Raw genomic sequence first — 12,873 nt, 5'->3', positions numbered from 1 at the left:
GACAAGGATTTGATGGGAGTTATTGTAAGGGCGAAGAAATGCAGAGGTGAACCACAGACCTGGAGAGAATCTGATATCCGAGATGATGTCCTTGCGGTGGTGGAAGGACACCAGGTCCTCCAGGGTGTCTGCGTTCACAATGAGGAAGCTGCCGTCATTCAGGCCCACCGCCAACGCTTTGCCATCAGGGGAGAAGCAGCAGCAACGGCCGCCTGTGGAGGATAATGTGTTTGGTAAAGCCCTGGGACCAGTGCACTTCCTGTCAGAAAATACACTCATCTGTTTGTGTCTGAGCGGTGACTCACCTTTTCTGAGCTTGCGTACAGCCAGCATGCAGTGGCTGGGCGAGAGGTCCCATATGCGCAGGGTTTTGTCATCGCTGACGGTGGCACAGAGAGGGAGATGGGGATGAGTGGCCAGGCCCCACACTTCACCCTCCATGTGACCCTGCAGACACATACAATAGCATAATTGATTACATTTATTTAATAAAAAGGAGCCTAAAAAAGCCAAAGAAGAGAAGAAAAATAACGTACTCAACATAATATTGTGTATTTTGTGTAGGATTACAATGCTGTAGGATTAGTTCAAGCAGTTAAATAATACAATTTCAGTACTAAAATGTAGAGTTAACCAATCATGCTAAGTTTGTTAAAATAATAATGGGTACTTTTAAGTAACTAGTAAATATTTACCAGTGTCTCGCACCCACTCCATGACATGCTGGTCAAACAAAGGAGTACCTTGAGCGAAAGACTCATCCCCCCAAAATGCGCCACAGGAAGTCATTCCTGCCTTTGGCAAACTCTTTAACTCCTCCCTCTAAGTGTCAGTCTATATGACCCTAAGTCATTAAACTGGACATTGGATCATTAACATCACTGCAATACTTGAAATAATTGTGCAATATTCTCTGTTTAATACTCCTGTGCAATATACTCTGCTTTCAGTTTAAAATTACCCATATATTGATATTACATACTATTACTACTGTGCAATATCCACCATCTCATAATCATCTTAATAAGCTACACTTAACTTGACAGTACTCATTATTGCACTATTACTTATTACTTATATTATTACATTGTATTATACCATACATACTTATCAACCTCTAAATCCACTTGGTACTTACACTTATTTTAGCTTTTATACTTATATCCACTTTGTACTTAATTTATCTTAGCTGTATTATAGCGTATTATATTTTGATTTGCTTAGTACTATTCATTCTATTCTCTGTGCATCGATGTGATAGTGAGCAGCTGTAACGAAAGTATTTCTGATCTGATTCTGATCTGATCTAATCTTTATATTTTCCTCCTCTCTAATATCAGCAGTGGGCTTAATCAATCAGATTAACCATATGTAGCCCATATTATAATTATCTTTGATATTCCAAAGGATACTTACATAGTTAGCCTATTACCTATAGATAACAAAAGACAACCTTTGGTTCTCTCATCAGTTGATCCCATCCATCAGAATGTGCTTGTATATTTTAAAGCATTTGAAAAGGGCAATCAATAGCATTTCTTCTGTCTGCCTACCATAAGGGGAGCCTGGAAGACACTGCAGGACCACTTAACTAAATTAACAATCTCCTATTCAACAGCAATAATTAATTGCCGTTTATAGCCACAGCGTTGGTTTTTCTGAGTTGTTATGTAAAATAGACAGTGATGGTGTTATAATCACACTGAAGCGCTATGCTGGTTTTAACCAAAGAATACATATGCATCTGTTACTGCTGACCATTTTCCAAAGCACAATGTATTTCTTAGTTTAAAATTTTGCAGCCATAGAGAGTTTCAGGAGGTAGATGTCACTTTTATACAAACCTTAAGGCACATCTCTAAGATACAGAGAGGAACATCAGTCCTCACACCCAGTATCTCTGACACTAAACATCCCACCTTCCATACAGCATAACATCAGTTTTACATCAATTCTCTACCATCCACTGGTTTCTGTTCATTTAAGCACAACACTGAAAATCAACCTGGACTGACCTGAAACTTACTTTAGATAAGTAATCCATCACATCAACATTTTGTCAACTTGTTGTTGGTGCATTAAAGGACGCTCCAACTTAAGAAATTTAAAGTCTAATGTAATCCTTAGAGTACCCTTGAACACACCACAGTCCTGCTACTTACACAATGCAATAAAAATACACTTTGACAAAAAATAAGTCAGAGAAGATCCAAAACACACCAGCAAGTCCACCTCTGAATGGTTGAAGAAGAACAAAATGACTTTGGAGTGGCCTAGTCAAAGTCCTGACCTGAATCCTATTGAGATGCTGTGGCATGACCTTAAAAAGGCAGTTCATGCTCGAAAACCCTCCAATGTGGCTGAATTACAACAATTCTGCAAAGATTAGAGGGCCAAAATTCCTCCACAGCGCTGTAAAAGACTCTGCAAGTTATCGCAAACGCTTGATTGATTGTTGCTGCTAAGGGTGGCCCAACCAGTTATTAGGTTTAGGGGGCAATCACTATTTCACACAGGGCCATGTAGGTTTGGATTTTGTTTTCCCTTAATAATAATAACCTTCATTTAAAAACTGCATTTTGTGTTTACATGTTATCTTTGACTAAATTTGTTTGATAATCTGAAACATTTAAGTGTGACAAACATGCAAAAAAATAAGAAATCAGGAAGGGAGCAAACACTTTTTCACACCACTGTAATGTGCTGTATATTGTTAGATTTGGTTTTGGGGCTATTTTATCTGTATCTTACCTGGACCAGCAGAGTGATGGGGCCACTCTTGTCCACCTCCAAGATCTCTCCGTTCTTGGTCCCCACCAGGATGTGTCCATGGCCCAGAGATATGGCACGTATGGAAGGGTTGTCCTCCAAGAGCAACCCTGTAGAGTCAATGAATTAGAGCATGAAATCAGAGGTCTTAGCTTGAACCAGGACAAAGGAAGCAATCTTTATTTCAGCTAAAAGCATTGAATGTTTTAAATGGATTTGCATTGGATGGTTGTATTACAGCTTTGGAACTAGAAAGAGTGATCCAAGGACAGTGGAGGACAACTTTATACCTTTAGAGCCTGGAGCTAGGACTGCTCTCTTGATGGCGTAGGTCTTGAGGCACCTCTCGAAGGTGTCGTCCCACAGAGCAACTATACCATCCTTTCCTCCAGTCACAAATCCCTATCGGGACAACATATTGGCACATTTAATGCTGCAATGATCTCCTGCTAAAAGAGATAGCTAGACAAAAAGGGAGACAGATAGAAAAATATTCTAATCTAATGTTCATCATTTATTTTATTCTGAAGCATTAGAATCACGATAAAATAATAATATAAGGTTAGCATGATTTACAATGTCTGTCACCTAAAATAAAAGCTCACAAAATAAAGCTCTTTAAATAACCATGCAGTTTAATGTGATGAACATCATTTGATTATTTAATGTGATTTTTTTCATATGTTAACTGCTGCTGCTTATAACAGTTGGCTTGATGGCAACAAAATTTTGTCCATATTGTCTACGTCCATAGTTGCAACTAAAAAGAGAGTGAGATAGGAATTCAGATATTTAAGATATTTAAAAAAAGTTCTCACTGGTCAGTGAAAGAGCCTTTTTCCCTGTGGTACCTTTTCTAGAGCGTGCACACTGAATACAGGGCCGTCATGAGCCTTGACAGTCTTCATCAGGAACATGTCCCTCCAGATGCAAATGTCCCCCGTGCATGTGCCTGAAAACACCATCTCCTCTGACCAGCCGTACACGGCACACATCATAGTCTCTGTCTTCCCCATGTTCCCCTTGCGTCCAATTAGACCACCACCTGAAAGAGAAACAGACAGTCAACTCACAGTAAGACGTGTCACAGCTAAGCCAGAGTTCTGCTTGTTAGAGTCTCTGCTATTCAATAAAAAAAAAAACCCAGGGGTCTTACCAGCCTTATGCCAAAACTTCATATGTTTCACACCAGCTGTGATGAGCTTGTCAGGAAGGTAGGGATTTATTTTGACAACAAATATTTTGTCCTTGCTTCCCCTGAAAAACAATTTACAAAATATGTAGGGAGAAAAACATTGAATATGTAATTTTTTTGATGCATCCACACACTTAAGATGTTTTCATGATTTGTCTTCTTCTTACGCCTTGGTCTTGAGAGAAACTTAATTGAATTTCAGCATTATTTTTTGAGTTGGAATGACAAATAAAGTTGAACTTGAAATATAAAAAGAATGAATCCACTGTGGCTGTAAGCAATAATTCAAGGGCCGAGCGCATAAGCAGGCTACACTGAGGCTTTTTAATCATGGCAAAGAAACAAATGCAGAAATAAGCCTTACTTTGTGTTCCTGTATGTTTAGAACCAAACTGAGCTGCATGGTTTGGAGTATTAAAATGTTTCTGAATAGACAAAATAAATCCATCCCACAGATAAGGTAGCGTGAGGACTGGATTAACGTTGTAAAAAAAGAAGAAAAGTAAAAATGTATGTATAAAATGTGTTACAATTTTGACTGATAAGGATCTGTGAATATTATCACTACCTATTACTAAACTATTTGTTTGCCTCTTCCCACTCTTGGGGACAGAAAATTTGCAGATTTTTGCAGAAAAATTTTCTGTATTTAAATTGAAAATATTTGCTTATTTATGTACTTATTTATTTATTTTTTTTATATTTTTCATTTTATTCATTTATTATTTCTTTATTTTTCTTGTTGGTATGGGTTAAAACCTTTTCTGTGTTGTGCGTAACTGTATTGTATTATACATACTTTCTATTCTAAGTTTCATATTTGGTATTGTCTTACTCATAGAGAGCTGTGTTTTCTTTCTTCTACTAAAAACAATAAAATAACAGTTTTTCAAAAATGAACTGATCGTGGCACTAGAGTGATTAGTAGTACTCATCTACGACTCCCTTTTTGGCTCCCTAAAAAGCATTAGAAACACACTGGAGACAGAAATAAACTTACTCTAACTGTTTCTTTGTTTTGCTCTCTGATTGCACAATATGAACATCGAGGATCAATGGTCCTGTCTGATGCGATGGACTGTACCTGACACTTTACATTCTCTAATCGTTGCCCTTAGTGCTGCTGCATTACTCTTAGCCTCAGTGAAGCTAAAGAAACAGTACGCACTTCTTCTCCCTCTTTGTCTCTTACCCTAGCTTAGCCCTTCCTTGCTAATCTCTCACCTCCCCATATTCCTACCCTACACTCCCTTTCAGCCTCTCCCTCTCACACCCACTCCTCCTCTCCCAGCTGAAGACTAGACAGTGGCGGTGCACGAGCAAGGCTGTGTCAGGCCCCATTTTCCCTGGGCCTGCCTCACTGCACTGCCCACCAGGGTCTGCAAAGGAGATTAGTGCAGCTCCAAGCTGTCCCTGATCTGCAGTGAGAGCTTGGCACACAACATGCAGGAGAGCAACCCGCAATACACTGCTCCAAACTAGCCAGGGGGAATTTCAGTGGAGTAGATACTAAATATGAACATCAAGTAGGGTGAGCAACAAAGCAAAAGCAAAGATATTTTGGGATGCAGATATTTTCCAGTTAGATACTTCTGGTTCCTTCTGGTTTCCGGGTTATATAATTTTACCTGCCGTGAAACTGAAAATCCCACATTATGTTCTGAACAAATTAACACCTCTCATGCTTTGCAGCAATTCATAATGCAGGTAAGGTATTCCACTTGCATCAAATGTACAAGCCTTGTGTGTGTGCCCCAGATCTGGTCGCATGTATCTTTTACATCCTATGTACACAGCGATCATTTGCATCATTGTCTCCAGCAGTATAGGAAATCAGTCTGTCACACTTAAGCTCAGGATTATTTTGCCTTGGACTCTCCTAGAGTAACTCTCCCTTTATCTTTAATGTACTTTAAAGATGTGGACTTTTATATTTAGTCTTTATGGTCCAATTAGTTTCAGCCATCAGGACCAACTCGTAGGATGTGTGTGATTGTTTATCGCTACTTCCCTATTGCTACTTTTCATTTAGCTTTTTTATGACTTGATTGTTTTTGCAACCCATTTGCTTTTTATGTGTTGTTTTGTACCTCAGAAACAGGGTACATCTGTAAAAGACAAAGCCATCAGGATAAGCCCATGAAAGATATAAATTAAAAGTAATTCTCTAATTATGGATCTACAGAAGGGGCACTGGGGCAAACTCCTACTCTAACCATTCGACTCTTGCAGGGTGCTGCAGAGGCACAGCCTCACAACCTAAAAGATAATCCCCCTCCTTTCCTCTCCTCCATCAATCACACTGTCAGCCCTGCATGGCAAAGTGGCTTCAATTTAACCCTCATCCATAAATGTCCAAATTTATACGAAAAGCGCTCAAACAATCTTTAGAATTAATGAGAAGGTTTGTAAAAGCTTTTGGGATGTGGGGACAGCAGATGCTGTGAGCTGAAAGGCTGACCTGCAGCTCTAATATAAATGTACTAACCGCATGGCAGAGAGCTTCTCCCCCTTCTTCCAGTCCCACAGCACAATAGTGTGATTGTCGTCCAGGCCCACCGAGGCCAGCCGCTTGCCATCCGCTGTGGAGGGAAAATCAAAACCATTCAGTACAGCACAGACATGGCCAGCTTCTGCATAGGTTCCGTGAAGTTTGGCTCTTGTTAGCAACATGAAAGCAGCCTGGTGGGTTTGATCTACTGCAGGTGATTCACTGACATACAGATCACTGCGCTGCCTCTGTCTGGGGCCAATTAAAGGAAGTGAGATGAACAGCTCTACCTTGATGCTGCCAGCCTGCCGCAACTAAAAGACAGCATAAATAGGTTTTTCAGTGTTGCTTGTAAATTGGGTGTCTTGTGAATTTGCTCGTTTCTTTTATGTGTGAAATAAGTTTTTTGTTCCCCTGTGAAAGCAGGGTGTCTAGAAGAATTTGTGAATATAAAAAGTATGTTATGTTGTCTGGATAGGAGAACTAAAAGCAGTCTTAGAAAACAGCACTGAGTGTTACCAGAAAAGTCCAGAGCGCACACTCCGAGCTGGTGGAAACCCTTCAACACAGACATGGGTTTTAATGTTTCTGTGTCCCATATGTGGATGGAGGAATCTCTGCCGACCTGGATAGACAAAAACATTCAAAGTATTTACACAGTCTACTTAATTCAACCCATTTACACATGAGAATTTTGAGTTTGATCTCCAGTGTCTCTCAGCTCATCTCTGAGGAGCCATAAACTAACCTCAAAAAAGCTTGGAATTATGTATGTATATATTATGTATATATTTTATGTTAGAAGTGCTGGCAGCAACCTGGCCTGTTGCTACAAAGTCCTTCAGGGGGTGGATAGCCAGACAGAGGATGTCATCATCATGGCCCATGTAGAAACGTTGGGTATTCTGCTGTCTGTTGTACACAACCCCAATGGCAGCTACATGGTAGACTATCTCCCCGGTTTGGGTGTAGAACAGGTTGCTCCTGCAATCATAACCCCTGTAGCTGCAAACAAAAAAGCCCCCCCAAACAAACAGAAAAAGACTATATGAAGGGCTTAATTACAAATGCCTCCAATTTCAAAACGCTTGGCTACTTGAAATTCATCTTACAATCTTATCAATCCTTCCAGAGTTTCTCTTTTATGGATGCTACAGAGTACGCCTACCCGTGAATGAAGTGCAGCTTCACCCCACTCCCCGGTGCTCGCTCTTTCTTCTTCATGGCCATCGCTCGATGCTTCTCTTTGCACTGCTCTTTGAGCTGAGGTAGATCTTCTTTATAAACCTGGATACATGTAGAAAAGAGTGTACATTTAGTTTAAATACAAATGATTTTCAGGGAGACATAAAAAAGAGGGACATCTTTGATATGGTCACAAACCTGTCGTCGATATGTGTGCTGCGTCTCCTGCTCAATTTCTGAGTCCATCTCAGGTACGTCTGACTGATCAGAGTCAGACTCTTCACTGTTAGAGTCTGCCAAGGTCTCTGCGGGCAGAAACAAGGTTGCATCACACCTCGCCAGTGAAATCCTTCCACTGCCTCTAAATCAGACAAATATCCCACTGCACACAGTAAAAAAAATACTGCATCCTGTCTCAGTAGAAGTGAGGGTCAATCATGTAATAATACTGTAACATCTCCTATATATCAGGCAGTCGAACTTCACAGTGACATCGCTCAAGACAAATGTATAAAAATGCTGATGCAGCACAGTAAAGCCGTGCCAAGACAAGGCAATAAGCAGAACTGGCAGCTAAGGGCGGCTACTCACAAGATCCATTAGGAAAATTAAAAGGAAAGGCAGTTGTGCTTTAATTTCAGAAAGCATAACTGGGCGCTGTCTCTGGAAAAAATATGACTTGGGAATGACAATGCACTTATACTTTCCAAGCTTCATTCACTTTTATTGGATTTGTCTTAATTAATGGGATGGCCGTTCCTTGGAAGAGCTTTATGGAAATGATGGTTCATGAAAGAAACTACAGGAAGGGAACAATCTAGTACATTGCTCTCTAGTGGTTTAGCACATCAAGTTTATGAGGCTGGTGGGAGCAGTAAGGGTGCACATTATGTAACAGCCGGTTACATTCACATAACTAAGAAATGTACTGTGACATATTATTTCTTGAAATGGGTTGATATTACCACAATTACTGTGGAAATAGTCTTACTTTTAGACAGATAGTAGTGATACATAATCTGATTTTAAAGGAATAGTTTGACATTTTAGAAAATATGCGTATTCGCTTTCTTGCTAAGAGATAGGTAAGAAAATTGATACCCCTTTTTTATGTCTGTACAGGAAACAACAAATATAATGTATTAAATAGTTAGCTTAAGAGGTGCTGGTAGGTGGATTTTGTTACCGTTGGACAGAGCCAGGCTAGCTGTTTCCAGTCTTTGTGCAAACTTAAGCTAACCAACTGCTTATGGTAGCTTCGTATTTAGCGTACAGACATGAGAGCGGTATCAATCTTCTCATCTAACTCTTGGCAAGAAAGCGACTAAGCGTATTTCCCAAGATGTTAAACTATTCCTTTAAGTATGGAACTAGAGCCAGGAGGTGATTAGCCTAGCTAAGCACAAAGACTGGAAGCAAGGGGAAACAGCTAACCTGGCTCTGTCCAAAGTAAAAAACAAATGCCTACCAGAAAATAGCTTTGTTTTTATCTTGTCTGTCAAACTTGTCATTTTTATATTTCTATTTGTGTATGGATTAAACAACGTGTTAATAAGTGAGCTGTATCAGTGGCATATTTTTCAACTTTGGAGAGAGCCAGGCTAGCTTTTTCCTCTTCTTCCAGTGTTTATGCTAAGTTAAGCAAATCGCCTCCTTGCTCCAGCTCCATAGTTAATGCACAGATCATCATCTAACCCTCAGTAAGAAAGGTAACAAGCATGTTTCCCAAAAAAACCCAAAAATCTATTCCTTTAAAGGAATTTTGCAGGACACTCTGTTCTGAAATATGTGAGTCAGAGATTGAGACATCAAAATTCCAATCAGGGTTTCCTCACTTAGCCTGATTTGATAATGTCTTGTTGGCAGGAGACACGGATTTTGTGAAATAAGTAATGCAAGTCACTGGTCTCAAAAAGCTACATTAAAATGTAACACCGTAATATCCCTGATTGGATTGATGAGAAGGTAAAATGTAAATCCTCTTTTTTCAGAAAATATATTCCTACATTATGGTTAAATAATGACCATGGCAGGGTATCATCTTACCTTGTGGCGCTATATGCAGAACTTCTTTAGACTTTCTTTCAGGAACAAACTTCCACTGGAACACTGAGTGATCAGCACCACCAATAGTTATGACCCACTGGTAGTCATGTGACCATCTGGCGTTGGTTATGTGGGCTGAATGACCTAAATACTTTTTAAATTTTGCACCTAAAATCAAGAGGAAACATATCAGTAACACAGATAATAATAACAGAACGTCTCAACTTAACTCTCCTTAAAAATGAAATAATTGGGTCTTCTTTACCTTTTTTTACACATGGATATCGTAAAAGTTTGACTAATCCATAGTCATCAGCTGTTACTAAGACTTGATTGTTAAAATTGGCGTCCACAGAGTTGATGTCATTGATATCCGAGTACTTGGGCCATATTCCATTAACCTCAGGGCCCAACACGCACGTCCATGAAGCCCACTGTACCAGCTTCAGCTCCTCCCTGTTGGTCACCTCCTTCCCACCTCAACAGAAGACAGAAACATTTTATCTCACAAAGAAGCTTTGTGACAATATTATATCAAAGCAACATTGCTTTTTTAGCTTTTTGATTGCCAGAATTTTACAGAGAACATGATTCAAATAGTTGTAATAGCTGTACTATTAAGTAATTCTCCTGGGAAGATGGACTTACTTGGCATCCTATAGAAGAGCCTCCTGCCGCTGCCGTCATTAGTCTGCAGGTACTTGCTGTCCGTGGACCAGTCCATGTGTGTGATGAAGCTGCTGGAGCCAATGCACTCGCCCACTTTCTTGTACCTCTGCACCACACCATAGATGTCCACTGAATTATCATTAGAGCCAACAGCCAAGTGGGCCCCATCAGGGGAATACTTCAACTCATGAATGGCCTCCTTCCTGTCCTTGATATGGACCACCTCTGTCATATCTCTGCAGGGAAGCAGAGAAATGTTGCTTAAATGAGGAGCTGAAATGGACACAAAATGATGAAGCTCTTCATCATATCGGCCATTCACTGAGCATCAAAATTTCCCATTTGGCCTTTGAATTGTGTACCCACCTGACTCTGAGAACGGTGAAGGAGCCATCCTTCATTCCCAGCGCCAGGTGAATGCCATCAGTGCTCACGGCTGCACAGCGGATAGGCTCCTCCATGTTACAGCGAGCTATCAGTGCATGATCTATAAGGCTCCATAACCTTTAGACACAGAGTAGGACAAATGAAAAGGCATAGCAGTGATGAGATTACATTGAGTCAAACAACCGTGGTAATGGTGCTTGTGGTGTCTGTCTTGTTATGTATTTGGTTTATGACTGCATACTGACAGTTACAACTGCTTCATTATTGTACATTTTAGCAATGAAACCATAAAACAAAGAGGTTTAAAAAGAAAACAAAATGAATTAGTGCAACACTTTTAGCCCAAGAAGACCTTCATCAGAAAACTATCAAGGAGAGTGTGACACCCTTCCAAATTTTAAGACAAATAAATGGGGTAAAATGTACGTAAAAAGAATCTTTTAGAATCATATTTATGTATTTTTTAAGTAATGTTTTTGAGTAACTAATCATCTTCATGGAACACAGTTGTCAATAACTGTACTTTTACACAAACCTAGATACTAGGTTTTGCCACTAAATTTAGCAAAACATGTCATTTGAACATCACTGTGACAACCTCTCTGAGCTTCACCTGACTGAGCGATCATCACTTCCTGTCATGGCAAGAGGCTTGGTGGGGTGGACAGCAAGAGCCCACAGCTCGCCCTCACAGTGACCCTGCATGATGAGGAAGGGCTTGTTACGGTCGTGGACCACCACCTCGAAAATTTCGCTGTCCTGCGTGCCCACCAGGATGTGATCTCCTCGCCAGCACACGCTGCGCACAGACAGCCCTATCATAAAACACACAAATGCACTTAAAAACCAGAAAATATTTTGAAAAAGCATGATAACATAAAAGCAGACAGACATCTGCCAACGCTTATACAGTCATTATAAAGAGACACGACAATGACATTAAAGACAGGAGGTGTAAATAGCCATCTGCGGGCTACCTAGGACGGAGATTTTAACAGGAAAATACAATGACAGCACATGTTGTCAAGCCAATCTTCAACTGACTCTGGGTAATACAGCAAGAAAATGATGGAGGAAGCGTGTGCTGTATACATATGTGAAAATGACATTTGTATACGACGTAAAACTGCACTTACTAACAACAAGAGGTACAGCAGAACAATGTGGGGACTGCTACAAACAGACTGACATGGTTTTTAACTCCGCCCACAATGGCATTACCCACCTCTGCTATTTTCACCTCTAGCTACTGTTAGGTCCAAGATTATAAATACAAGAGATGGAAAAAATAGAAAACAAGAAAGAGAAAGTTAGTAAGGAGAACAGAAATGACATGAAGGGTGTTTTTTGTTTGTAGATTTATTCAGTTCATCCAGTGCTTCAGGGGACCACAATTCAGCCTGCAACCTTTCTGTACTCAGATTAAAGGGAAAAAAGAGGCAGTTTGACATCACCTTTATATCCTTGGTCTGTTTCCCTGAGATCAATGACAGTAATTGGTTTGAAGTTGAGATCCCACAGCCGGACGCAGCCGTCTCGGCCCCCGGTGGCAAAGCCCTCTTCACAGACATTCATGCTGAAAATCCCTGACTGGAGGAAATGACAGGCCGTCAGTGAGAATCTGCACAACAAATGAGCAATGACAGAACCAGACCCAGCTGCAGACCGCACAGTGCTACTGCTACTCCGCCAGGCATTTGTTTAACAATAATTTCACAATTATAAACCTGCTACATTGGCCTCAAGATAACACAGAACAAGGTAATGGGAGGTGTCATTATTTTATTAATGGAAAGCTCTACTGATGGCCTCCTTTGTCTAAGAGTTTCTGTTTACACAGGGAGGCCCCTTGTTAAACCTTCAGTGAGACGTTTGATGGTACAAAAAGCAGGAATGAACATGTACTGTAGTTATTATCCCCTCCCCCATCCGCCCATCCCCTCCCCCAGCTGTTGATCCAATAGATATCATTTAATCCTGTGGAGCAAAAGGCTGATCCTTTTCTACTGAGAGGAATCAAACACAGCCAGCATGCATGGCTTCGACCCAGGTCAAGTTTATTAGATGCTGTCACTGTCATTCTTTTGTATATGGTGCAGCAGGGTGGGTATGCAAAATTAGTCAGAGCCAC

At 40.4% G+C, this 12,873-nt stretch overlaps 1 protein-coding gene across 5 annotated transcripts in view; it reads right to left on the bottom strand.

Moving 5' to 3' along the window:
- The window catches only part of eml5 (EMAP like 5), a 39,245-nt gene that overhangs the window by 11,096 nt on the left and 15,276 nt on the right, over window positions 1-12,873 (bottom strand). For 3 of the 5 annotated variants that reach the window (XR_006380800.1, XR_006380799.1, XM_044223933.1), the window contains exons 6-23: window positions 12,197-12,332; window positions 11,968-11,991; window positions 11,356-11,557; window positions 10,722-10,859; window positions 10,335-10,591; window positions 9,952-10,164; window positions 9,687-9,854; window positions 7,839-7,945; window positions 7,624-7,742; window positions 7,274-7,460; window positions 6,975-7,080; window positions 6,453-6,546; window positions 3,926-4,026; window positions 3,621-3,814; window positions 3,060-3,171; window positions 2,752-2,879; window positions 306-447; window positions 60-212 (exon numbers count right to left, since the gene is read on the bottom strand). Coding sequence is in view for 3 of the 5 variants with exons in the window: in XM_044223933.1 (XP_044079868.1) it covers window positions 60-212; window positions 306-447; window positions 2,752-2,879; window positions 3,060-3,171; window positions 3,621-3,814; window positions 3,926-4,026; window positions 6,453-6,546; window positions 6,975-7,080; window positions 7,274-7,460; window positions 7,624-7,742; window positions 7,839-7,945; window positions 9,687-9,854; window positions 9,952-10,164; window positions 10,335-10,591; window positions 10,722-10,859; window positions 11,356-11,557; window positions 11,968-11,991; window positions 12,197-12,332 (2,581 nt within the window). In the remaining 2 variants the exon portion in view is untranslated. The remainder of the gene's footprint in view (window positions 1-59; window positions 213-305; window positions 448-2,751; window positions 2,880-3,059; window positions 3,172-3,620; window positions 3,815-3,925; window positions 4,027-6,452; window positions 6,547-6,974; window positions 7,081-7,273; window positions 7,461-7,623; window positions 7,743-7,838; window positions 7,946-9,686; window positions 9,855-9,951; window positions 10,165-10,334; window positions 10,592-10,721; window positions 10,860-11,355; window positions 11,558-11,967; window positions 11,992-12,196; window positions 12,333-12,873) is intronic. The other 2 variants (XM_044223934.1, XM_044223935.1) reach the window with 1 other exon arrangement.

The sequence above is a fragment of the Siniperca chuatsi genome, linkage group LG15, assembly GCF_020085105.1.
Source record: "Siniperca chuatsi isolate FFG_IHB_CAS linkage group LG15, ASM2008510v1, whole genome shotgun sequence".
Classification (NCBI taxonomy): domain Eukaryota; kingdom Metazoa; phylum Chordata; class Actinopteri; order Centrarchiformes; family Sinipercidae; genus Siniperca; species Siniperca chuatsi.
This window is presented reverse-complemented; position numbering and strand designations above follow the sequence as displayed.